The 25,406-nt window shown below is 42.7% G+C and overlaps 2 protein-coding genes across 2 annotated transcripts in view; one reads left to right on the top strand and one right to left on the bottom strand.

Moving 5' to 3' along the window:
* Positions 1-18,246, bottom strand: part of ttbk1b (tau tubulin kinase 1b) — a 54,518-nt gene extending 36,272 nt beyond the window's left edge. Inside the window, exons 1-5 of the mRNA XM_061228756.1 lie at positions 18,140-18,246; positions 15,132-15,275; positions 12,269-12,416; positions 1,223-1,296; positions 81-221 (exon numbers count right to left, since the gene is read on the bottom strand). Of these exons, the coding sequence (XP_061084740.1) occupies positions 81-221; positions 1,223-1,296; positions 12,269-12,416; positions 15,132-15,239 (471 nt within the window). The 5' untranslated portion in view covers positions 15,240-15,275; positions 18,140-18,246. The remainder of the gene's footprint in view (positions 1-80; positions 222-1,222; positions 1,297-12,268; positions 12,417-15,131; positions 15,276-18,139) is intronic.
* Positions 18,247-22,070: 3,824 nt separating this feature from the next.
* Positions 22,071-23,048, top strand: LOC133118536 (mitoregulin). Its single transcript, XM_061228616.1, has 2 exons — positions 22,071-22,366; positions 22,552-23,048. The coding sequence occupies exon 1, from the start codon at positions 22,156-22,158 to the stop codon at positions 22,324-22,326; it is 171 nt and encodes a 56-aa protein (XP_061084600.1). The 5' UTR covers positions 22,071-22,155; the 3' UTR covers positions 22,327-22,366; positions 22,552-23,048.
* Positions 23,049-25,406: the final 2,358 nt, after the last annotated feature.

Here is a 25,406-nt window from a genome sequence, read left to right on the forward strand (position 1 = left end):
TGATCGACTGACCATAGACACAGTGGAGCCAGGCTGCGGGTGTTTCGGATTTAGGGCCCGTGTTTAGGTGCGTCTCTTACCGGTTTAATGTCTCGGTGCAGGAACCCCACGGAGTGAATGGCTTCTATGGATTCCAGGATCTGTTTTCCTAATCGCAGGGTGGTGCTCATGGTAAACGTGCCCCGTGGCTGGCTCCTCCTGAGATCAGCGAGGTTGCGTCCCTGCAAGGGAAACGGTTTCTCCATTTCTCACACACGCCTCTCTTACGCTGTTCTGCATGAACCAAAGAGCAGACGCGCGCGGAAACAGTGCAAAAACCACTACGCTCCGCCCATCCTTATCCACCTGCCAATAAGATCCCTGCTACAGGACTGAGAGTGACTTCAGTATGGACCTGCCTGTATGGAACTGAAGGCCTTTCAGCAAAAATTATTTGGTTGGGAGATACCAGACCAAGCCTACAGCTTTCACCTGTCAAAATGGCTGACACTACGTTGTAGTGCTTCAAAGGTGTTAGACAGATGTTAGACCACAACCTACATTGTTATGCTCATAATTAAAAACTGGAGCAACAACTCCTACCTGTCTACCTGTTGCTGTTTGTTAAAGCCGTTATTGACCATTGTCCCAAATGACCATAACTTTCTTAATTTTCTTAGCATATTTTCTGTGTTTCTATGGTGTTCTACCTGTTGCTACCTGTTGCTGTTTGTTAAAGCCGTTATTGACCATTGTCCCAAATGACCATAACTTTTTTAATTTTCTTAGCATATTTTACTGTGTTTCTATGGTGTGCATTTAAACAAAAAGATAAAATGTAGTATTTTACATACAGTTCATTGACATATTAACAAACAAAATAGAGATTGCATTTCATTTATACATTTAACTATAAACGAGGCATACCGATGCATCCTATCCTAAAAAGAGATACACCATTATCTGAGGCTATTTTTACATCATTTCAGTTTCTGCGTTAGTTTTGGATTGATCCAGACAGTGATAAATTACATTTATGATCATAACTGATTTACAATGGCAGGTCCAGGAAATCCAGTTCTATTCATTTTTATTTGTTTACCACTTTTATAGCGACACTGCTGCCAAGACACTTGACAAAAAAACTTAACTGCTATAAAACTGATATATTGGACAAATTTATCATTCACAAAATCTGCATATTATTCATAACATCAATATTACTTTTGTTCTTGATACCTACCTGAAGTTGCATGACCACATAGTTGAACTTCTCATTTCGACCACATCCGATGAACTTACACACATGATTTTTTCCTAAAAACGAATAAAAATACACTCTAATCAATACTTCATTATATACAGTCAATGAGCAATTTATTAGGTAGACCTGTACACCAGCTTGTTAATGCAAATATTTAATCAACCAACCGATCATAATTGCATAAAAGCATGCAGACGTGGTCAAGAGGTTCAGCTGTTGTTCAGACCCAATGTTAGAATGGTTGGAAATGTGATCTAAGTGACCGTGGAATGATTCTTGGTGCCAGACAGGGTGGTAGCTCACACTTAGGACAGGGGCATTTCCGCCTGACAAATCCCCTCCAAGACTCACAGAACATCACAGCCATTTCTGAAGGAATCATTACAGGAGTCAGCTGTGTACCCTCTTAAAAAGGAAAAGATCAATGTGGGTGAAAGTATATTTGCACACCCCTTTATTTACTTCAAGACTTCAGACCACTGACTGTGGCCAGAAGCCCAACAGAGCTCCGGCGTCAGTCTGGCTACTGCAGGCCTGCCCAGCCCTGTTCCTGGAGATCTTCCATCCTGTAGGTTTTACTTTTATTCCAACTTTATTCACCTGCTATGAGCTATTTACTCACGTCACCTATTGACTGACACCTCACTGAGATCTCTAGGTGTTGAGTAAGGTGCGCTTTGTTAGGGTTGGAGTGGAAACCTACAGGATGGTAGATCCCCAAGAACAGGGTTGGACAGCCCTGCTCTAGCTGTTGAATGAGGTGTGCTTTGTTGGGGTTGGAGTGGAAACCTACAGGTTGGTAGATCTCCAAGAACAGGGTTGGACAGCCCTGCTCTAGCTGTTGAATGAGGTGTGCTTTGTTGGGGTTGGAGTGGAAACCTACAGGATGGTAGATTTCCAAGAACAGGGTTGGGCAGCCCTACTCTAGCTGTTGAAAGAGGTGTGCTTTGTTGGGGTTGGAGTGGAAACCGACAGGATGGTAGCTCTCCAAGAACAGGGTTGGGCCACCCTGCTATAGCAGTTGAATGAGGTGTGCTTTGTTGGGGTTGGAATGGAAACCTACAGGACAGTAGATCTGCAGGAACAGGGTTGGGCAGCCCGGGGGTTCCAGTATCCCCCTGCTGTTCGTCCAGACACCTCCAGGTTGATCTTTTAGACCAGGGGTCACCAACCCTGTTCCTGGACATTTTCATTTCAACCCGAATTTGACACACCTGATTCTACTAATTAGCAGCTCAATGAGATCTGAAGCCGTTTGAGGTGTGCTTTGTTAAGGTGGGAGTGAAAAACTATAGATAGGTAGATCTCCAGGAAGAGGTTTGGTGTCCACTGTTTAAGACTTTGGAGCAGCACATGAACATGTCCTCCATCACCTCATGTTTCTATGCAGCCAAATTATGAACTGTGTTGTGATGAGAAGTAGTGGCTGACATCACAGGCTTCGGAGAACAGCAGGGTCGTCTGTGCTCTCCCGAATTGTCAACTAAAAAATATAATGTGCTTAGCAGCAAAAGTATGACTAGCCATTCCAAATTCAGGAAAAAAAAATGTAAAAAAGTGCATGAGCTCAGCAACTCAGTAAAGAGCATGCTCTCAGCTAACAAAACGTTCTTGCAATTCTGCTGCAATATAGTGGCATCTAGGAACATGACATTGTGTTAGTTGGGCAGCTTGTTCTGGCTTCAGATTTTGGCAGCAGGGCAATATAAATCATTTTGCATTGGTATTTTAATGTAATTATCTAAGCACCCTGTGACATGATATAGGGATACTTTATCAGTGCAGCAACAGCAGAATTGTCCCTAGGTGCCCTGCCTCTAGTGTCTGAAAAGGCCAGTTAGAATTAGCAAAAACCATAGACATAAATGAACCCCACGGAGTCATTTGTCCTCTGCATTTAACCCATCCTAGCTACTTAGGAGCAGTGGGCAGCCACAGTGCAGTGCCCAGGGGACCAACTCCAGTTCTGAGGCCAGTGCCTCGGTCAAGGGCAGCGGCAGGAGAATACCTAACCTGACATGCATGCAATTCAGTGTGGGAGGACAGTGGAGTTCCCGGAGGAAACCCACGTGGGGAGAATACGCAAACTCCATCTTGTGTCATGGTGGCACCACATTCATTTCCTGCAATCCAGCTGCTGCATTACAATAGTATTATGTTATAGGACAAAGCACGGGCTGGCTTGAATCACTGCATTACTCAGAAGATGGTTTATTTGTAAAGCATATTCCAGAATTTAGGTGGACACTAGAGCAGGCAATGATGTTTACAATGTCAATGTCTGTCTGGGAGTTCAGTGCACAAGAGACAAGCATGAAATTAGATTCAGCCAACAGGAAACTCAAGAACAGAGACTGGCAAGGAAATGCTCATTGTTCAAAAAATAAGCTTTTTTCAGTAGGATTTTCTTTAGGAGCACATGTAGTTAATGAGCCCACGTTCGCTAAGGTGTTAATTACGTATATAGATTGGCCTTGTGGGCTGGTTTAGAATCTGTACTGCACCAATGACAGCCATGGCTGGCAGCCCTATAAGACAGTGTGTACTTGGCAGCACTGTTGCCTAGTGAGGGACAGCTCAACCAGTGGGACAAGTACAAGCAAAACATGAGCTATCCTCCTCCAACCCAACGTGTGTAAGAGATGAACTGGTGAGTGAGAAGAACCAGAGGATGGAAACTGCATGTTTAGTGGACAAGTGTGTGTTTGCCTGTGTTCTCTAGAACTGACAGGAGAGGCTGAAGCGATTAGTGCAAAGACAAATAAATTAGGCATTCCAATATGGGTAAACATGAAATGGGGTTAAAATTAATTTAAAAAAAGAAAAACTATGACATATTACACACTGCTTTCAACTGAAAGGGCAGTCATGTTTATATTCATGAACGACGGGAGGTGAGAATCCCCACCTAGCCATCTGCACCAAAATATGAAGGCAGCGTTGAATGAATGCAAATGCAGTTACCCACACATTTGCATTTTGCACTCTGATTTTGCTGTTAGTGCCAAATTACAACATACAGTAGTGACTGGTTAAACTGCAAAGCAAGCAGTGAGGAAAAATTTTCTTCATCTTTCATGTAATGTCATTCACAAATGCCCACTACTCGAACATTGACTAATTAAATGGACGTTTATATTAGGTGAAGGTGAATTCTCTAGTATTTCTAACGTGTTTGCCAAACTGCATGACGTAGCCCTTGGCCCGGACTCCCAGGCTGATTGCTCTGGGACACAGCCTGGTTCTGATGACTGTATCCCACCGTGCACATAACGCAGGCGGGCACTGCCCTGTGGGCCACACGCCAGACTCTAAAACCAGAAGACGGCCAGCCCAGCACCCTCAGGCCAGATGGACCAGAGATATTTCAGCTTAAATTATGGAAAATAATTCCATTACTAGAGAGTCTAAATATGCCTTTGAAAAACAATGCAGTCACCCCTTTTCGAATTACCATAATAATCATAATAATTCCCCAGGGCTCAGTCCTTGGCCCGCTTCTTTTTTCTCTCTACACTCGCTCCCTTGGCCCTGTGATCACTGCACATGGGCTATCCTACCACTGCTATGCGGACGATACCCAACTCTTCGTCTCGTTCCCGCCGTCTGATACGCAGGTTTCAGCCCGTATCTCTGCTTGCCTGAGGGACATCCAGAGCTGGATGGACAACCACCATCTAAAGCTCAACCCAGGTAAAACTGAAATGATATTCATCCCTGCTAATACCTCTCCCCATCTGGATCTCTCCATTTCCCTCGGGGATACCACACTCACGCCGTCACCCAGTGCAAGGAACCTCGGCGTGGTGATGGACAGCAGACTGTCCCTTTCCGAGAACATTGCGGCGGTGACCCGGTCTTGCAGGTTCTTCCTATACAACATACGGAGAATCCGCCCCTTTCTCACCCCCTACTCGACCCAGCTCCTGGTCCAAGCGATGGTTCTGTCCCGCCTGGACTACTGCAATTCCCTCTTGGCTGGCCTCCCAGCGTCTGCCATCAGACCCCTCCAACTCATCCAGAATGCAGCAGCTCGTCTGGTCTTCAACCTTCCCAAATACTCACACGTCACCCCCCTGCTTACTTCCCTCCACTGGCTGCCTGTCATGGCTCGCATCAAATTCAAAACATTGGTGCTAGCCTTCCAAGCAGTTAAAGGGTCTTCCCCAGCTTATCTGCAAAAAATCATCAGACCCTACACCCCTGCCAGACCTCTTCGTTCAGCCTCCACAGGCCGCTTGGCACCTCCCCCTCTCAGAACCTCCACCTCACGCTCACGACTACTGTCTGTTCTGGCTCCACGGTGGTGGAACGAACTCCCCGTTGAGGTCAGAACTATAGAATCCCTCCCCACCTTCAAGCGCAAGCTGAAGACACACCTCTTCAAACAGCACCTCTCCCCATCCCTCCCTACCTCCCTGTGAACCTTAATTGTTGTCTCTGTGACTTGTGTATCAGTATTTTAGTTGGCTAGGTAAGCAGTGTTTGGATAGTTAACTTTGGTGACTTTTGCTCTGTTTGTTTGTTTGTTCAAAAAAAAAAAAAAAAAAAAAAATGGCCCTTGTCCTTATCTTTGTTGTACAGGTAGCAGTTGAAATTGTACTTACCTCTAGGGTCTTTCAGCGAACTTATCCCTGGTTATGGGTATGCACTTTGTTGTACGTCGCTCTGGATAAGAGCGTCTGCCAAATGCCAATAATGTAATGTAATGTAATGTAATGTAATCATGCGGTATTAGATGCTGGATGCAAGACCATGTTCAGCATTTACAAGGGCAGAGGAAGAAAATTTTGCGGGAACATTCTACTCAACACACTACTACGTCTTGGGGGGTAAAAGTATTAATTGAAAGGATCATTTTACCTATATGTCATTTTTATGTCAGATTTATCCTTCCTCGTTATTGTAATTTATGAATGTACGTACAGTATGTGCTTCATATACAATTTTGCAGGTTAGAATTATTCAAGTAAAAATGATCACAAATGCATTTGTCAGCAACATTCTGTTCAGGTTCAAGCTGCAATCCCCCCAAAAATGCATTTTTTGTGTCCACAACCCAAGCAGCGCAGGAAACATAGTAATTGATCACTTTTTGTCAAGGGTAGAAATGATTCATTTGTTCTCTACTCAGTGAACAGCTGTGTGGTGTACACATTGTTTTCATCAACTTTTGGGTTGATGGAAATAAACATTTAAATTTAATTTTTGTGCAGAGGTTTTGCGTTGGTGTGGTGCCTGATCTCATCTTCTCCAACTCTTTTCCTGTGACTTACATATAATATATAAAACCATATAACATATAATAACCATATAGAACTCTCTTTCCTTGAAACCTTAGAAACTGGCTGTCCTTCTCTTCTGAGGAGTTGAGCAGTCTTGAGGAGCCCAGAGGCCTGTCACTTGGATGAAAGGGCACACAGGGAGGCTTTCAGCTCAAGCTCTCAGAGCTGGATGGGTTCTGGGAGGACCCGAGACAGAACCCACATGAAAGGGAGACGCCCTGTTGCTAGGCCTCTGTGAAGAAGGTGTAATTGTAACTGATCTGAAGGACATTAATGCTTGTGCACCATTGGACCTGACTCCTGTTCCTGACATTTCAGGCTGCATTTCACCCTGGGCTACGTGGAGCAGAACATGGCAAAGTGTTTCTGGTCGATTTCTGCATCTGCTCAAAATGCAGGCCTTCAAAACGGGCAAAATGGGCCTCCGGGGACCTCCATGTTCATAAGAGCCACATTATTCACAATCCTGTCCTAACAACATTACAGACATCAGTGAAAAATGGAAAAAGCGAGTGGGGCGGCCAACTAACTTCCTGCTTCAAATAGATGCAGCTTTCATTCTTTTATAACAAACTGTGGGAGCCCAGCTTCACAGAAATGTCAACTGCAACATACAGAGCAACCGAGGTGTGCAAAATCTTAAAGAAGAAATTCACCTGCTATCTACTTTATGATAATACAAACACCTGATTTAGATCACGATTTATCCTGTTGAAAATATCACACTCCTAGGACGTAATGATGTCGGTGGGAGGAACTCGAATTCTGTTTATTATGTAGCCAATGTGTACATCTGTATACACCCTGGGCTACTTGTCATTATCCTGTCTTCCTTACCTCAAGCTCTCATAGTTCAAGTCAACATCTCCAATATCTGTGAGAAGTTGGTGACCAATCAATAGGCTGGTTTTACAGAGCACGACATCTGCAAAGGTGAAAAATGTCATGAAAACCACCTCAGCCCGGACTTGCCTTACATTTACATTCAGGTAGCACACACTCCTGTCCAGAGTGACTGACATAGCGGTGTCCTTAGATTACTGCCACAACACACACCTAATGAACAATAGAAACCTTCAAATCCAAAGCTCAAAGTCCTGGACAGGAATCTAATCCACAAAAAAACGAGTGCTCTGAAAATGTGATATTCCCTCAGAGGATCCCTCTGATACATGTTCAGAACTTTTCAGCCCGGCGTGTCAGTGCAGAGAATATAGCTGACCTTGAAGCTGCTTTTTCATTTCGGTTTGATGGATTTGGCCGAGCAGGATGTCCTTTCCCTAAGGTAGTGGGTGGGATGGCATTAGGGGAGGTGTGCTGAAGCTTTGCTGTTGGCGTTGCAAGCATTTTATCCCGCAGACCAAGATTTGAGTAAAATAATGAGGTTTAAAAATGGACTATTGGGTCTTCTGACATCAATTCATATAACAAAATGCTTTCGTCTTGGAAATACTGCCCTTTTAGGAATGAAAGAATAAGAAAGAATAAGAGGAAATTCTTATTCTCTCATGACTAAAATATGCCCCATCTGAGCTTGCAGCATGGCCATAAAAAAGCTTTTTCTATGGCATTGTATAATTTGGGTCTAATACCAGGGTACATGTGGTCTTGATCTAATTTCTTTCCGCTGGTATTAACAAGAGAAATAAACCTACTCTACATATTGGAGCAGAAAAATGTCTAGTCTCAGTCTACAGTCTCAGTCTACTGATACACAGCAAAAACAAAACATAAGTCAATCTCAACAAGTATTTTAGTCTTATATCTAGAGTTAAAGTCCTATTTTTCTTACTTTTTTGGGGAAAAAAGACAAAAACATCAAACAGGAAATCAAAGCGAGTCTGTGCAGTAAACTTAGTAACATGAGCTTCATGGGTGAAAATGAGTGGATGGTTTACGCACATCCCTGAAGGATGAACATGGGATGACTGTGAGGATTCTCAGGCCAGATGAGTCACGCTTCTTCTCAAAGAGTGGCCTGTCGACGTTATTCCTGGCCGTTACAGTCATATTTGACACATCAGTGAAGCTTTGTGAGCTTTGGACCACGCAGTGCATTGTTAAAACCTGCCTACTTTCACGCATTCCCTGACAGTGACCTTTCCTCTTACGGTGTCCTGGAAAAGCAGGCCTTCTGAGTTTCTGCTACCGTCATAATATGGCTTCCTGTATCACTACATAATGCCTACACTACAGGAATACACTAAATGACCACATAGATATGTTATGAAAAGAAAATCTTCATTATAGAATGTAGTGTCCAGCTTTTAAAATCATGGGATGACTCCATTCATAACATCTGGCTGACAAATCTACATCTCCGGGTTCATCATATAATTTTCCAGCAGCTGATATGTATCAATTTTCCTTGAGGACAAGACTATATGAGGCCCAGGAAATATACTGCATATCTGAAAACTATTATAGAAAAGGGATCTGTTGTGTTAAGCAAAGCAAGCAAACATTTTGGCACATTAACCCTTTGAAGAATATTTAGGAATATATATATTTTTAATTCCAAGGCAGCGTTCTAGAACTCCATTGGTTTCAAATACCCGTAGTGATTGTGACATCAACATTAGGTACAAATGTTCTAATGACATATTCACATGACACCTTAAAGGGTTAAGAAACATACTGCAAGCATTAAGGCTCAGTGAACATATGGGTTTGGATGCATCAGTGCCAGGCAGACGGAGCGAAGCAGCTCCAGGCTAAGAGCACAAACAAATGGATCTCTCTGGCACAGGAATATCCGCAGCTAGGAAAACTACTGCAGAGCTGCATGCATTAACGCAGTGTGCTGTATTATCAAGAGGTTCCATGGGTTTACCGGGACCTCAGCTGACTTCCAGAGTGCTTAATGCAAGCTTGTGCGTCAGTTCATTGGTATCAAACGTTTCCCTGATGAGAGAGGCAGCCAACCACAGAGGCAGTGCTGGCTGTCTTTTGTCTGCAGCTTACAGTGCAGTCCATAAGCATTTGGACAGTGACGCAATCCCTGTCTGCAGCACAGTGAATTTGAGATTAATTAATGAATATGAGGCTAACGTGTCGACTGTCAGATTTCATCTGAGTGTAGGAATTACAGGCCTTTTAGTCTACCCATTTCAGGGCACCGCAATACTTGGGACAAATGGCTTCACAGGTGTTCCTGATACGTCAGGGGTGTTAATTTGCTTCCTTAGTGCAGGTATAAGAGAGCTTTCAGAATCTAGTGTTTGTGAACATGATTGCATTACCAGAGTTGTGCTAATGACAGTCAAGGAAGCCACTATGAGGCTGAGACAATGTACCTTATTAACAGCATGGCTTCAGAGTCACAGCTCTGTTTAGTATTCGTTCTCACTCAGAGGCAGATGATTAGAGGGAGAAACGCAGGCCCAGCGCAGTGTGAACTCCTCCTAGGCTGACAGCTGTAGAGCTACTGGGCTGGTCCTGCGGGACCCTGCTCTAGCGCGTGGACGGGCCTCCTCTGGAGAACAGCTTGTCCGCACCCTCCTCAAGCCACGCTGAGTGAGTACTATCATACTCACTCACATTTACTCACTCACTCCTTTTGGGAATTCCAAATTGGTGAGAGAAGAATCGGGCAGAAATGAACCACGGGTAAAATGAGTGTAGCCACTTTTACTGCACCAAGTTCCAACAAAATGAAGAGCGACACAGAAAACAATTAACTGCTAATTCTGGCAAAAACAGAAGCATAGAGACTGTGGAAAACCATTCTCTCAAACTGTAATCTCCCATTTCACGGACAAGGTGACTGAATAACAAACCCTTTAAACTGGTGAATTTCATGAATTTCATCCATCCATTATCTAACCCTCTTATACATGGTCAGTTCAGGGTCGTGGGGGGTGCTGGAGCCTATCCCAGTGCGCATTGGGCAGGACACAGGCATACACCTTGGAGAGGTCCCTAATCTATCACAGGGCACAGACACCATTCACTCACACACTCATACCTAGGGGCAATTTAGACTCTCCAATTGACCTAACATGCATGTCTGTGGACTGTGGGAGGAACCCCACACGGAGAACATGCAAACTCCACACAGAAAAGAACCGTCCGGCATTCAAACCCAGGACCTTCTTGCTGCTGACTGTGCTATCCACTGCACCACTGTGCCACCCTAAACCGGTGAATTGGTAACCATTGACTTCCATAATGCAGTTGTCTTTTCTTTGTCTCCACTGCACCGAGCAGGTGCATTGATATAACACTGAATCCTCTCGGGACCGAATCAAAAGACAAACGAAAGTACCTGCCTCAGTTGGCGCGGGTCATTATGCTCATAGTGTAGCGATTAGCGGAACGATCACAATATTCACTCTTCAGAGTGTAACCCAATTAAAGCAGGAGGAAGCAGACAGGCCCTCCCCGCCCCCCTGTGTTTCCCTGACAGCCAGTGTCAGGCGGATCTGCAGGACGTGCCAGCACGCTCCGCGGAGATTAGCATTCCCTGTGCTAGCGCGACAAACCCCACCCACCGATGTGTTAGGAAGCACCGCGCACAGTGAGAGAGAGAGAGAGAGAGAGAGAGGGAGGGAAAGAGAGAGAGAGAGGGAGATAGAGAGAGAGAGGGAGAGGGAGAGACAGAGATAGAGATAGAAAGACGGAGACAGAGAGAGAGAGAGAGAGAGAGGGGAGAGAGAGACAGAGACAGAGAGAGGGGGGAGAGACAGAGAGAGAGACAGAGAGAGAGGGGGAGACAGAGATAAATAAAGAGAGAAAGAGAGTGAAAGAGAGGGAGAGAGAGAGGGGGGAGAGGGCAAGAGAGAGAGACAGAAAGAGAGAGAGAGAGAGAGAGAGAGAGAGAGATGATTTTGGATCCCTGCAACCTCGCAAAGTTGCTGTCTCAGAGACGTCTGCCGACCCAACCCAGCGAACACAAAATGCCCTCACAATGTTACTGAGAACAGTTCCTACTGTTTTAACATTGACACTACATTGCAGCAAAATTATGAGAACTTTATGCGTTAACTGGGTACACTTAGAGAGGTTTCTGCTGGGGCACAGGACAGAAAGGGAGAAAAGGTGGGCAGAGAGAAAGATGGATAAAAAAGAGCAGAGAGAGGAGAAGAAACAGACGGGAACCAGAAGCTCAATCTGAGCAGACACGTTCTCTATAAAGTACAAAGGGCTGCTGTCAGACACCATTGCACGCCTATTCAATTCTCTCAAATAGTGACCAAGCAAGACATTTCTGTCACAGTGACATTGGGTGCAATAGGACAACTGATTTGTAAATTTAAAAAACGTGGCAATGTAAATAGCCCAGTATTCTAATCGTTTCATGCAATCACAGCATCTGTTGAGCCTGCTAATGTTTCCTGGTGTAATTGAAAGCTTCAGCTCAAAATGAGTAGATTAGGATAATACAGAGAAGAAGCACTTTCCCTTTAAATTACATTTAGGCCACTTAGCAGCTGATCTACGACTGACGAGGAGACTTACACACACGGGCACATAAAAAAAGGCTGGGAAAATATCCCTAGACCCACGACGTGAGTCGATTATAGAGACGAGCGCAGAAACAATCCTGCTGCGCTTCATTATTTAAAGAAGCGGTGCGGTAGTGATGGGCAATGACACAGCGTTTCAGCGCTTGGGCCCGCAGGCCGGCCCCTGTAACACGAGACGGTCCCTCCCTGAAGCAGCGGCCCGGACCCGCCCTGCGTGTGTAGTATTCGCGCCCTTCACGCCGGGGGGGGGGGGGGGGGGGGGATTAGCCTACCTTGCAGTTTCTTCAGGACGGCCACCTCCATCTTGAGGACCTGCTTGGGCTGCTGCGCCGACTCCACCTTCAGGGCCACGTTCTCGCGCGTCAGCAGGTCCAGGGCCTCGTAGATCTCCCCGAAGCCCCCGCCGCCGATCTTCTTCAGCTGAGCGTGACAGAGGAAATCAGCGGCGCTCTGAAGGACTCGCTAACCGCCGGCTCCGCGGGCTAATCCCGCCGTCTGGGCCGCGCGCGGCTGCCATCACGCTTTCTGAGGATTCCCCCCGCCTGTTCGCTGGGCCTCACAGCGCGGTATTTATAGCGCCTGGCAGGTAGACTTTACACCGTGAGAACAAATAAAAAATGAAAAACCGAGCCCCTCGGTGGTACATCCAGATAAGGTGCATTACTGGGCCACAACCAAACCTGAGAAGTTAACACTGACTGATGACAGCCTGTAGCCTTGTGGCTAATGAACATGACTGGGACCCGGCAAGTTGGTGTAGCCACGATAGGATCTGTGACGCACTTGAGCCCCTGAGCAAGGCCCTTAACCCCACATTGCTCCTGGGGGGATTGTTCAGTTCTTAGTTTAATCAACTGTGGATAAAATGGTAAGCTAAATAATAAATTATTAAAATGATTAATGACAGGGTGACCCGCAGGGTGATTGGCCAGTATCCACAGCCAGACCCAGAGAGGGTTAGGTTTTACTTTGAGAATCTTCCCCACAGCCACGCCCAGAGAGGGTTACGTTTTACTATGAGGATGTTCCCCACAGCCACGCCCAGAGAGGGTTAGGTTTTACTATGAGGATGTTCCCCACAGCCACGCCCAGAGAGGGTTAGGTTTTACAATGAGGATCTTCCCCACAGCCACGCACCAGAGAGGGTTAGGTTTTACTATGAGGATCTTCCCCACAGCCACGCCCAGAGAGGGTTAGGTTTTACTATGAGGATCTTCCCCACAGCCACACCCAGAGAGGGTTAGGTTTTACCATGAGGATGTCCTCCATAGCCACGCCCAGACAGGGTTAGGTTTTACCATGAGGATGTCCTCCATAGCCACGCCCAGAGAGGGTTAGGTTTTACAATGAGGATGTTCCCCACAGCCACACCCAGAGAGGGTTAGGTTTTACTATGAGGATGTTCCCCACAGCCACACCCAGAGAGGGTTAGGTTTTACCATGAGGATGTCCTCCATAGCCACGCCCAGAGAGGAGCGGTTAAGGGGAGGGTATGCCCCTCCTCACAGAACACTGCCTGGCGTGTCAGGTGGCTGCAGTCTGGCTGTGCTAGCACGTTAAAACCATGCGCTCCTCCCACGCATCAGACGCGCGGTTCATCTGCCGGGCCACAGGCTCCTGGCTGCAAACGAGCTAGTCCCTAATTTACATACAATGTTACACCGTTGGAACAGGCTATCGGTTGGGACCTGTTCGCACTTGAAATCTTTGAGTTTTATTAAGTTATGCATTTCATGTACGCAGAAAAAAAAAAAGAATAAGGCATTAATAAGTTCAATAGCGCGAATGCTATATAATCCATGTGTCCCTGTGCGACTCCATCACGGCGTGTGTGTCTGAAGCGAGCCCCTCTCTGTCAGTGAAGACAGCGGCGATGGATCAGCCAGTTAGAGGCGTTGGTTCCAGCTGACCGCTCGATCGTGAAGGTCCAGCCCTCTCGCGCATTAATCCCACCGCTCTCGCACCTCCCAAAGGACACGCCGGCGCCAGAGATTAAACTCCTAACTTATTTTTGACAGCTAAATTTGCCCAAGCCAAAGCCTTTTCTGCTCTTATCTCAGAGGGCGAGGGACCTTCCAGCACATTCTGACAGGGACGTCGCAGTGGTTAGCTATCGAAGGAATGGCATGGTTACAAACACAGTGATTCCCCCAACTTTACATCATTTATTTTTCTTCACACAGCAGGTCTTTGTCTAGGACTGGGCGTGGGCAATATATACGCCAGATGGGCGTGGTCAGAGGCAATTGTACTTCAGATGGGCGTGGTCAGAGATACATTTACTTCAGATGGGCGTGGTCTGAGACAATTTGTCTTCAGATGGGCATGGTCAGAGGCAATTTTACTTCAGATGGGCATGGTCAGAGATACATTTACTTCAGACGGGCGTGGTCAGAGATACATTTACTTCAGATGGGCGTGGTCTGAGACAATTTTACTTCAGATGGGCGTGGTCTGAGACAATTTTACTTCAGATGGGCATGGTCAGAGGCAATTTTACTTCAGATGGGCGTGGTCTGAGACAATTTTACTTCAGATGGGCATGGTCAGAGGCAATTTTACTTCAGATGGGCGTGGTCTGAGACAATTTTACTTCAGATGGGCGTGGTCAGAGGCAATTTTACTTCAGATGGGCGTGGTCTGAGACAATTTTACTTCAGATGGGCATGGTGAGAGGCAATTTTACTTCAGATGGGCGTGGTCTGAGACAATTTTACTTCAGATGGGCATGGTGAGAGGCAATTTTACTTCAGATGGGCGTGGTCAGAGGCAATTTTACTTCAGATGGGCGTGGTCTGAGATACATTCACTTCAGATGGGCGTGGTCACAGACAAATTTACTTCAGACAAAGCAGCATACACCATCAGACACTAAATCAGAATGATGTTTGAATCATGATTCGCCTACCAAACTGAGGTGTAATGCTTCTGAGCACCATGTCTGCATTGAAGTCAATAAGACACACAGACCTCCAGAGTAAACTGTAAGACCCCATGAGAACCCCACAGCATGTCTCAGTCTTCACCCCAGACGGTTATGGATTTGATTGATGATTTCTGTGATTGTATCTGATGCGCTTTAGGCCGTAAGTGAGGCGCGTGTCGCCGCGGTGACGGACGGCCCGAGGGACTCACCACTTTCCATCGGTCCTTGACCATGCAGTTGGGTGGGAGGATGTCCACCTGCTCCCCCGCCCCGTTCATGTTCGCGTCTTCCTGGAGGCGTGGCCCTACGCACTGCATCTGCCGGCCAGCTCCAAACTCACATGAGCCATTGATCTGCGGGGTCATCGGAGCAAAGAAACATCAGCACGTCTCACGTTTCAACTGCCTGGACACAGAGAACTCATATCACTACGCATGGCCAACCTTTTAGAGGGCGACTTAAGAGCTTTTATTGTCCTTCATACTACTTTACTTATATTTATACTCTATCGAACGCATTATGTGTTCGCTCCGCAACATTGGCTGCCATTTCGGACCAAGCCTCCCTTGGAAAATACATTTTGAATCTTAATGGGACTCCCTGGAAAAATAAAAGCAAAATAAAATTGCAAAAATAAAAAATAAAAATTACTACACTGCAGGAGCGTCGGACAAAAACTGTAATTTCCTCCATTTTCACCCAAAACCGATCCAGAAGTAAGGGGAAGTAAATGGTCTGGCAGGAACCTGAAGGCCTACATTTGAGAGTGGCCCAGCCATGAGCGGGATTCTGGCGGGATACCACGGCCAATTAATATAAACCTGACCTTTCTACTTAACCCAAGTCTCAGCTATGAAAACAGAATGAAAAATGGCCAAGCAATGCACCCAGCGAGAGAGAAATAAGCCCATGCTGTAGGGCAGCCAAAGCGCAATACATGGGTGTGCCTCTAACCAGCAGTCCAGTGGACCTGTCGACCTCCGCATCCTGCCATAATCACGCATCCAACCGTCTTCAGGGAAATGGAGCGTCTCACATATCTGGGTGGCATCTGCTTTCTGTCGAGGCGTTTGGTTTCAGAGATATTGCTAACCCCCAAATAGTCCAGCAAAGCACTGTCATTCGGCAAGCAATGTTCAAGACTTTAAGCGTTCCAGGAAACTTCCTCTAGGTGACCTTTGAAACACTTTATGGTGGACCGTAGCATAAATTAGGGGTGGAGGTAGGGGGGTTCTTATTGTGAGATTGTGGATACTAGTATGGATCAAATCTGACTAACCTCATAATTAGGCCATTTAAAATAGTATCAGTAATACTGTTGTTAATGTGGTATTAAACATGTGAGTTAATACAGTGTACAGCCAATTAAAATCTATGATGCTACTGAACAAAGCATATGGTCCATAATTTCATTATAATATTCCTATACAAAGATCTAGAAATGGCTTATCTTACTGCTATAACAGGTCAGAGCAGTTCACTCAACATTGCAGCTAATGTGAAGAGCAAAGACCAGTTCTATTTCAACAGATTCATAATTACAAGTGAAGAAACTAAAAACTATCTATGTGCACCGAGTTACATTTGGAGCATTTTACTTAATTCACTGGTTTATCCCTTTAGACTTTAAAGCAATCGTAAGAAAAATAATATGAGGCTAAATACTGAAGTTTAGACAGAAAGGAACAGTATCAGCCATATTTAGTTACATACGGCATAGCCTAACCGCTCAGTATTAAAAGGCCTCTTAATTTGTCTCTATCTTTCCCCAAATCTTTGGCACAGTGGATAACAAAATCCTTCCCTTCTCAGCCTACAAGTCACCAAATAGAAGGAAGTAACTTCAAATTTAATATTTGGCTTCAAAACTTTCTGTGAAGGGATGCCAAATTGGCAATGAAGCTCTGGTTGATTTTCCTCACTGCAATATAGTTGCATGCAGTCTAATGAGTAGATTTAGTAGATTTTAATGAACTTGAATCTTACTCAAGTACAAAAGCCAAGGATGCATTCTTGATGTTAAGATCAGTGATATATGAAGGTTACATTTTAGCACTAAAATGCTTCTCTGGTCCAAGGCAGAAAACAAACCTGGAAAATTACTGAAATAAACGATTATATAATGAAATCCATACGCTGTAAATTCAAAAGTTGCTAAAAGACTGTAATTTATTTAGGCCTACTAGAAAACACTAAACATGTTGATTGATCGCTGACAGCTGAACGACAAGCTTTAACCTCTAAAAACACAATTAAAATGAACCATCAGGGGACAAACAGTTCATCCAATGGCGTACCACAAAGTTGTGTCCCATTACATTAAGATTTTCAAAACCAGTTACAGAGGTCAAATTTGGATTGGATAGAGATCACCGCGGAACCATGGCAAATTGCTGCCATTCTATGTTAATAAAGCAAGCATATGACACTTCGCAATGTAACATTCTGTGATAACTTTGGTGGATTTTGGAATGCATTACTCAGTTGAAGACTAATACTACTGACATAAAGAAATAGAGAATTATTCGAGAAAGCCTAACAAAGAAAGCATCCCAAATTAGTAGCGAACAGAGGAATTTCTTAATATGGTACCTGAAATGCAGACCTTTACCATACACCTGTTTTCACATTTTAACCTTTACACAAAAAGTCTATATTTACAGGATAGATTAAGCACCTGAACTAAGCACTGAATTAAGCACCAAAGAAGATTGTTCTCTCCTGCTAATGAACTCAAATAGTTTTAACATTGTATCAATAGATATTATTATTATCAATTCAATCAAGATTGGTGCATTCTATACACAATGAACGACAAAAGTAGTCTAGTTATCTGCTCAAACCTAATGTTAGCCTAAGTGCTTAAGTATTAAGTTAAATATTATCCAAGTTCATGCAAGTACAACCTAAACATTCTGAATGGGGATCAACTATAACATCTCCATGGGCACGTACTATATATAGAAATATTACTATATTCTATATTACAATAAATATAGAATCAATTGCTTTACAATTTCAGACAGGGCGCAGGGCGGCGATTCAAGCCATTCATTTTTAATCATGCTCCTGCCACCCTCACGCCGTCCCACCCGAAACACTCATCCAACGTGGCACATCCACAGATACAGAAAACACCAGGCATAGATGTAGCATCCGCAATAAACACAACACGTTAAAAAAAAAAAAAAACATTTCATACAATCTCTTTATTTACCTTGCGCAGAGACTACAATGTGCGGCCGTTTCTTCCCATCCTCCATTAGTCGGCTAACCTTCATTTGGGATTTCGCAGGGCCTCTTAATGAAATCTTAGTGCCGCTTTCCAACACTGCAGACCTTTCCTCGACAGAACGTCAGAATTCGCACATTCCCAGACAGTCGCTGAATTATTCCTTTGCATTGTGCACATATTGAGACGTTACTCTGCATGCTGCATCACTGACAGCTGTTATCTAACCATCAAATTCCGCAAATGTCAAAGTAACTTTACTATCGTGTAACGTTAACTTAGTTAAGTGTACTCTAATGACAGTAACGCATACGTTAACGAACTGGTCAATAATTGAGCAAGCAAGATAGTCAAATGCTCAACCTTGGAATTAAAACGTAAGGCTTCAATGAAGGCAGGCTCTTCTGGTGCAGTTATAATATACGTTAGCTAACCTAGCTACTAGCTTGGTCTTGTAACACAGGTAACGTTTAAGAAGTCAGCTATTTATATTAGATAATGACAATACAAAATATTTGTTTTTATTTTATTTTATTATAATAAAGGCATTAGATGCTAAAGCGAACTCGTTTTCAATTAACGTAACGTTACTTGCCATCTTGGTGTGGCAGGTAGCTAGTTATCTTAGCTAGATAGCGAGAGGTGCTACTGTACGTGCTAGCTAGCCTACTTCGCAAGGTATACATTGCGTGACAACATTAGCCTACCTCGACATCTAGCCAAAAAAAAAAGAATTTCAGATAAATTAACGTAATTTGCAAATTAGGTCTGCATGGTTTCAACAAACAAATTAAGCCAAAAGCCTGTCTATTTCGAAACAGTATTTTTTTAATGGGGGCATTCCGCGAAATTGCCTTCCCATCCTCTCATACCGTTTATTTTTTTGTCCGCACTGCAGCTCTGACTCCAGCTGGAATGACACCCAGTCACCAACATCTTTCTCGCGACAGGCGGCGCACGAGGACAGTGGTTTCCAAAGAAACAACATCCACCTCAAGATCTTGTGGCCCGCCCTTCAATGTGTTCTAGTCCAATGGCCAACGACTTATGTTTCCCGACCCGCCTTACAAGATCACTGATTGGTGAAATTCTCAGCCACTCAATCCGAGAAGGAAACATTCCGCTGCTCGAGAAAGGCGAAAGTGGCAAATTGGGATATGTCGTTCTCCACATTGAAAGCTACTGCCATGGGATCATAATTTTACAACAGAAGACTACAACTCCCATAATGTCCAGAGTACACGAGTCATAACCGACCTGCATTATGATGCATTTCTATTAATTATTCATTATCGTTTTTGAAAAGAGTACCATTTATTAATTTTTCAGTTTTTCCTGAACATCACGTGAAATGTACTTGTCACTTTCCATTTGAACTGTACCGTACAATAATTCACCAAATAAAAACATCTTCAAAAATAGCAAGGTGTGTCCGATGGGCGTTTGCGGTGCCTGACAGTGTTATTTAAGCATGCTATTCTTTAGCAATAACATTGACAAGATGCCAAGAAATAAGCTAATCGTAAAAATGCAGTAATACCGCGAACAGCATATAGAGGTGTTCAAATTGAATAAAGGAGTGACGTTATCCTGACCTGTTCTTTTGCCGCCCCAGTAAGATCTCGGTCCTGGATTCTTTGAATAGGCGCATTATTTCGTTGGCCGGGTCATAGTAGTTTTTTCCTCCGTTGCTGTTGCACCATTTTCCACCCTCCTCGTTCTTCTCTTCTCCTCCTGAATCAGCATCACACGGATACTCCCAGAATGCATCACGGTCCTGCTCGACGGAGGATGATAGTTGCGTAGCAACTTGAGCAACATTCATTTGGACATTTCTACACACTGCTGTCATAGTCCCATTGAAGAAAATCTAAAGTATGCCCTGGCGTTTCATTCTTAGGCATTAATCTGAAGGGTATTGTTTAAAGAGGCTGAATACAATTTAACGTTTCAAGCTGCCATGTAATAAATGCTGTCAATTGAAGAAGAGTCTTTTTTGTAAAATTGACTGACTGCAGTTTAGTTAATTAAACATTATGTTTATCTGTCTTTTCTTTCAGTTTGAGGCTAAACTGATGACTGGATATACAGACAGCCAAATAAATGGTGGCGTTCAGTGGAACCGTATCCAAATTTATATTGTAAATTCTGGAAAATGAAATCATAGCTTTCTCCATTTTTACTGAGCCATGAAGCAACATCAAAGGAAATGCCATGAAAACACAAGGGGCTCAGAGTCAAGCTCATTATTAGACAATGCAACATGGCCCCAGCGACCATGGCATTTGTTTCTCTGCTCCACCCCCTGTCATTTTAGGCAGCCCCCAGGGAGGTGAGAGCCAGCACACCAGTCTTTTCAGTAACCAATGGAATAATTAAGCCCAGGCAGCCTACACAGTACAATGTCCAGAATATTCTCTGATAGTGTGTATGAGACCAATGTGGACTGTGTGTACTTGAGTCGATTTAACACTGAACATTTTATTGTGCATCCAACAGATATGACTTGCTAAATCCAGCAAATGAAACACAAGAAACAACAGTTTTGTAAAACTTGCACTGTACTCATTGTTTCTAAATGTAATAACTGAAAATAATCACAAGGGGTATATCATTGTATTCAATGTCATAATTTGAAATATAATATTCAGTACCCCTGGTGTTATTGTACAGTACCCCGCCCCCCCCCCCTTCTGATACCCCTATCCCTGTCTAACCCCCCCCCAAAAAATAAATAATAATAATAATAATTTTGCACTTATGATGACGACTATATGTTTAGAACAGCAGTCCAGCTGTATTTTCCTAGTTCTGGATGTGATGCTTTGACTTGTGGTAGAACCTATGCACTTGTAAGTCGCTTTGGATTAAAAGCGTCTGCCAAATGACTAAAATGTAAATGTAAATGTAAATCAGTGAGCACTATATTGGGTATTTATTAGAGTTATTTTTTAGATTTTTAAGTCTTCTGCTGCTGTAGCCTATCTGCTTAGAGGTTTGACATGTTGTGTGTTCAGAGCTACTCTTCTGCATACCACGGTTGTAATGCATATATATTTTTTATTTTATCACCTTCCTGTCAGCTTCGACCAGTCTGGCCCTTCTCCGCTGACCTCTCTCAGTAACAACGCATTTCTGCCCGCCAGCACTGGATGTTTTTTGAACATGTTTTTGTGAAGATCCCAGGAGATCAGCAGTGATCACTTTATTCGGTAGACCTGTACACCAGCTAGTTAATGCTAATATTTATTTATGTGGCAGCAACTAAATGCATAAAAGCATGCACACGTGGATGGGGAATGGGGAAGAAATATGATCTAAGAGACTTTGACTGTGTTGGTGCCAGACAGGGTGGTTTGAGTATCTCAGAGGTTCTCCTGAGATTCCATTTACCATAATTTGTCCTAACCAGCTAACTAATAACATTGGCAACATTGTTTCACGTCAATTCACAAGCAGAACAGGTGTTTACTTTATGACAGAGTGTTTTATTTTAATGTCATGCAGGAACACATATTGCGTTGCCTATTAGTTGATGGTTTACTATTTACGATGTGTGCCTCCATGGGTGCTGCCATTGTTCTGTGATGTCAGACAACTGCTTCTCGTGAAGTCGGGGTCCAGGGATTTACCACGAGTTCACAAGTAGGAATTCCGACTTTGAGTGAAGTTCTATTGCACTTTTTACACACACGCATCCGCGCACACATACATTGACATTAATAAAGACGATTTGAATGCCAGGGCTATGCCCGAATCAGCTTCCTTGCCTAGTATTGAATACACAAGTTGCCTACAAGTAGCAAACAGGTAAGCTGATTCGTAAACGGTGGAATTCAAATAGTCGTTTTATCCTGACGTTTTCACCAAGTAAAAGGTTTGGCCCTCAAGCCTTCCTGTAGCAAGTTGTGACGAAATAACCACGTGACTGTAGCCAGTTACCTAAGTCTTTCAACGGGTCTGCCTGCCTGACGTAGAGTCAAGTAATTGCAGAGGTGAACATGGCTGATGTGTCGGAAAGGACATTACAAGTTGCAATATTGATTTCCTTTGCATCGGGGTTTGTTGCAGGTTGGCAGGCCAACAGAATGAGAAGGAAATTCCTCGACTGGAGGAAGAAACGTCTACAAGACAAACTGTCAGAAACACAGAAGAAACTGGATTTAGCATAAGGCAACTGTTCGTATTTTGTGGATTTTAAGACTACTTGAGGTATTTTTATGCTGTGCAATATTTGTGGTATACGTTGGTATATATCTAAAAGCTGTAACCGTGTAGCCATTTGGTTGTATCAATTTTGGCTACACCGAATCAGAATCTAAGCGGTGTGAGTTTCAGCGCGTAACTTTAATTCGTCCCACACATGATTCATATTTTCACAATTATACTTTCCCCAGGAACAACCAGGAAATTCCAGTTGTCATTCGCAGTCCACTATGAGGTGTCATTGATACGAACAGCACCAAGAGCCTGAATAGGGTGCATCTCCTGCAGACACGCAGAAGAACTGGAAGAACCAGCAATGGGACTGAAGCTAACTGATATGACTTGCCTTTCTACAACCACGTGTTATACTGTGTGGTTTTATAGCCAAAATGTGTGCTCTGGTGTTGGCCTGCCCTTGAATACCTTCCTGGTTGTAACCATTCTTAACTTAAATTACTGTTTTTGCAGTAAAATCAGTATTTGAACTTTTATGGCTCACAAATTATCGAAAAAATTAACAGTTGAGTGCATTTCTCTTTCAATTTCTTTTCATTTTGAAAGTGGGACACTTTGTTTAACTTTAGCTGTAGATACTGTGCAACTTAACTCAACTATTGATTGAATGGTGATAATAAATGTCGCAAATGTATAGGTATCAAATGAGCTTTAAACACTGCTTGTTCATCCATCCATTAGTGAGCGACGTTTTAAGTGAAATGTTTGAATTTGCTGAAACCCTCAAAGGACATGAAATGAAATTGATCAGCCCTAATGCTAACATCTGCACAGACAACATGCTACAGCCCTGTATGTAATTTTCAGTTTGTACATAACAAGACTCATTTATACCCAATTATTTGCTTAGCATTAACACCGCATCATATTATTTTGATAAAGTCAACAAATACTAAATAAATTGTATATATTACATCCAACATTATAACATTTATTGCCACAGTGAGAATCAAAGTTATTTGTGGGTGGCACTATCATTGAGTGACAATGCACAGTAGTTAGCTTGACTTTTTTTAATTTATTTTTTTAGTTTAGTTTTATTTATTAGCACTATGAGACAACAATAGAAGTACAAGGTAAAGAATAAAACAAATTGTGCAGGTGAAATAAAAACCCCATGGGGGATTATAAAGGCATCTCACCCAAACAAATTATGCAAGCAATAATAAAACAAAAATTAAACAAGTCATTATAATGTAACATCAGATAAAATAATACATGATTTAAATTTTTGTATATATATATGCACATACAAATACAGTATATACAGTATTTGCGCTATACCTGTGCACAAAACCGAAAAAACAACCAAAACAGTAAAGTATTGCAACTTAAGTATTACACAGCAGAGGTACACCACTGTCCACATACAAAATTTTAGGCACCACAGTCCTGCCTTCATGAAAGACAAAAAAAACTCAACCAAAGCACAAGTGCAATATTTACCCTACCACTGAAAACAATATATTTAATTTCATTTTGGGTACAACGACAGAAGGTATAGTTTCAGTTTGTTCTTAAATATTGGCAGAGAGGGATAAGTATTTATTAGGTGCTGATGAGCATTCCACAACTGCACACCACAGTACTTGATTAGAAACTGACCCCTAGTGGTGAGGCTCTTAGGAGGATGTAGCTGATTACTTTGCCGGGTACTATACTGGTAGACTTCACTATTAAATGTAAAATAATTTTCAAAACACTCTGGTAAAAGATCTCCCCTACATCTGGTCTTGTAAACAAAAATACAAATTTGAACAGTATTCATGTCATAAATCGATAATAGTTTCAATTTTTGAAATAGTGGCAAAGACTGACTAAAATGATTTGGAAAAAGTTGCACTTCTGGCAAATCTTTTTTGTAACAAGTGGAGCTTTTTAAGACTTGAGTAATAATTTGAACCCCATACAATGTTACAATAAGAAAGATATGGATAAATAACACAATAATACAAGGTCAGTAGACAAAATTTATTTAAGAAATAGCTAATTTTCTTTATAATGCCAAGGGATTTCATAGCCTTTTTATAAATATAATCAATATTAGGTTATTGAGTCGCTCAACAATAACTCCCAAAAATTTCACTACAGAAACCTGCTGAACTTGATTATCGTCAATATTTAAAGATGCCTTTTCAGCATTATATTTTCTTTTACCATTGAAAATAATGAAATTGGATTTGTTTATGTTTAGAGACAATTTATTACTTTTAAACCATTTTGAAAATTCATTAAGTCCTCGTTCTGCTTTACTCATTAAACTATCCATTTTTTTATTTGACATCACTAGGTTAGTGTCATCTGCAAAAAGAATAAGAAAAATGTATTTTGATACATTGGTCAAATCGTTAACATAAATAAGAAATAATAATGGATCCAGAATTGAGCCTTGTGGGAGCCCACATTTGATGGTGGCTTTACATGATACACAGTCTTTTAAGTATACATACTGCTTTCTGTTTTTGAGATAATCACCTAGCCAGTGATAAATATTTTGATTAACAGTATTTTGTATTTTCAAATTCTTTCGACAGGTCCAAAAATATACCCGATGCATATTCATTTTGATCTTGAGCAGATTTTATTTACCAGCTGAAGCAGGGCCATGTAAGAAGAGTGCTTTTTCCTGAAACCATACTGATGCGTATATAATATGTTGTTCAAATCCAGATGCTGTGAGATCCTTTTGTAGATAAGTTTTTCCAAGATTTTTGAGAAACATGATAATATTGATATTGGTCTATAATTTGTGAAAAGACTGGGGTCGTCAGCTTTATAGAGAGGAATGACTTTAGCCAACTTCAGATCACTAGGGATTTTATCCATATCCATGGATAATGTATTCCTTCACTTCTTTTATAAGGGAGGCACAGCAGTATTTTTTAGCCCAGCTATTATTTATTGAATTTCTTCAGGTTCAGCTTTAGAGAAATTAGACATGATTGAATAATTGCCATGAATGTAATCCACTGGATTAACCTCTATATTAGGGATCTTTTTCGCAAGGGATACACCAACATTGACAAAAAAT

The sequence above is a fragment of the Conger conger genome, chromosome 18, assembly GCF_963514075.1.
Source record: "Conger conger chromosome 18, fConCon1.1, whole genome shotgun sequence".
Classification (NCBI taxonomy): domain Eukaryota; kingdom Metazoa; phylum Chordata; class Actinopteri; order Anguilliformes; family Congridae; genus Conger; species Conger conger.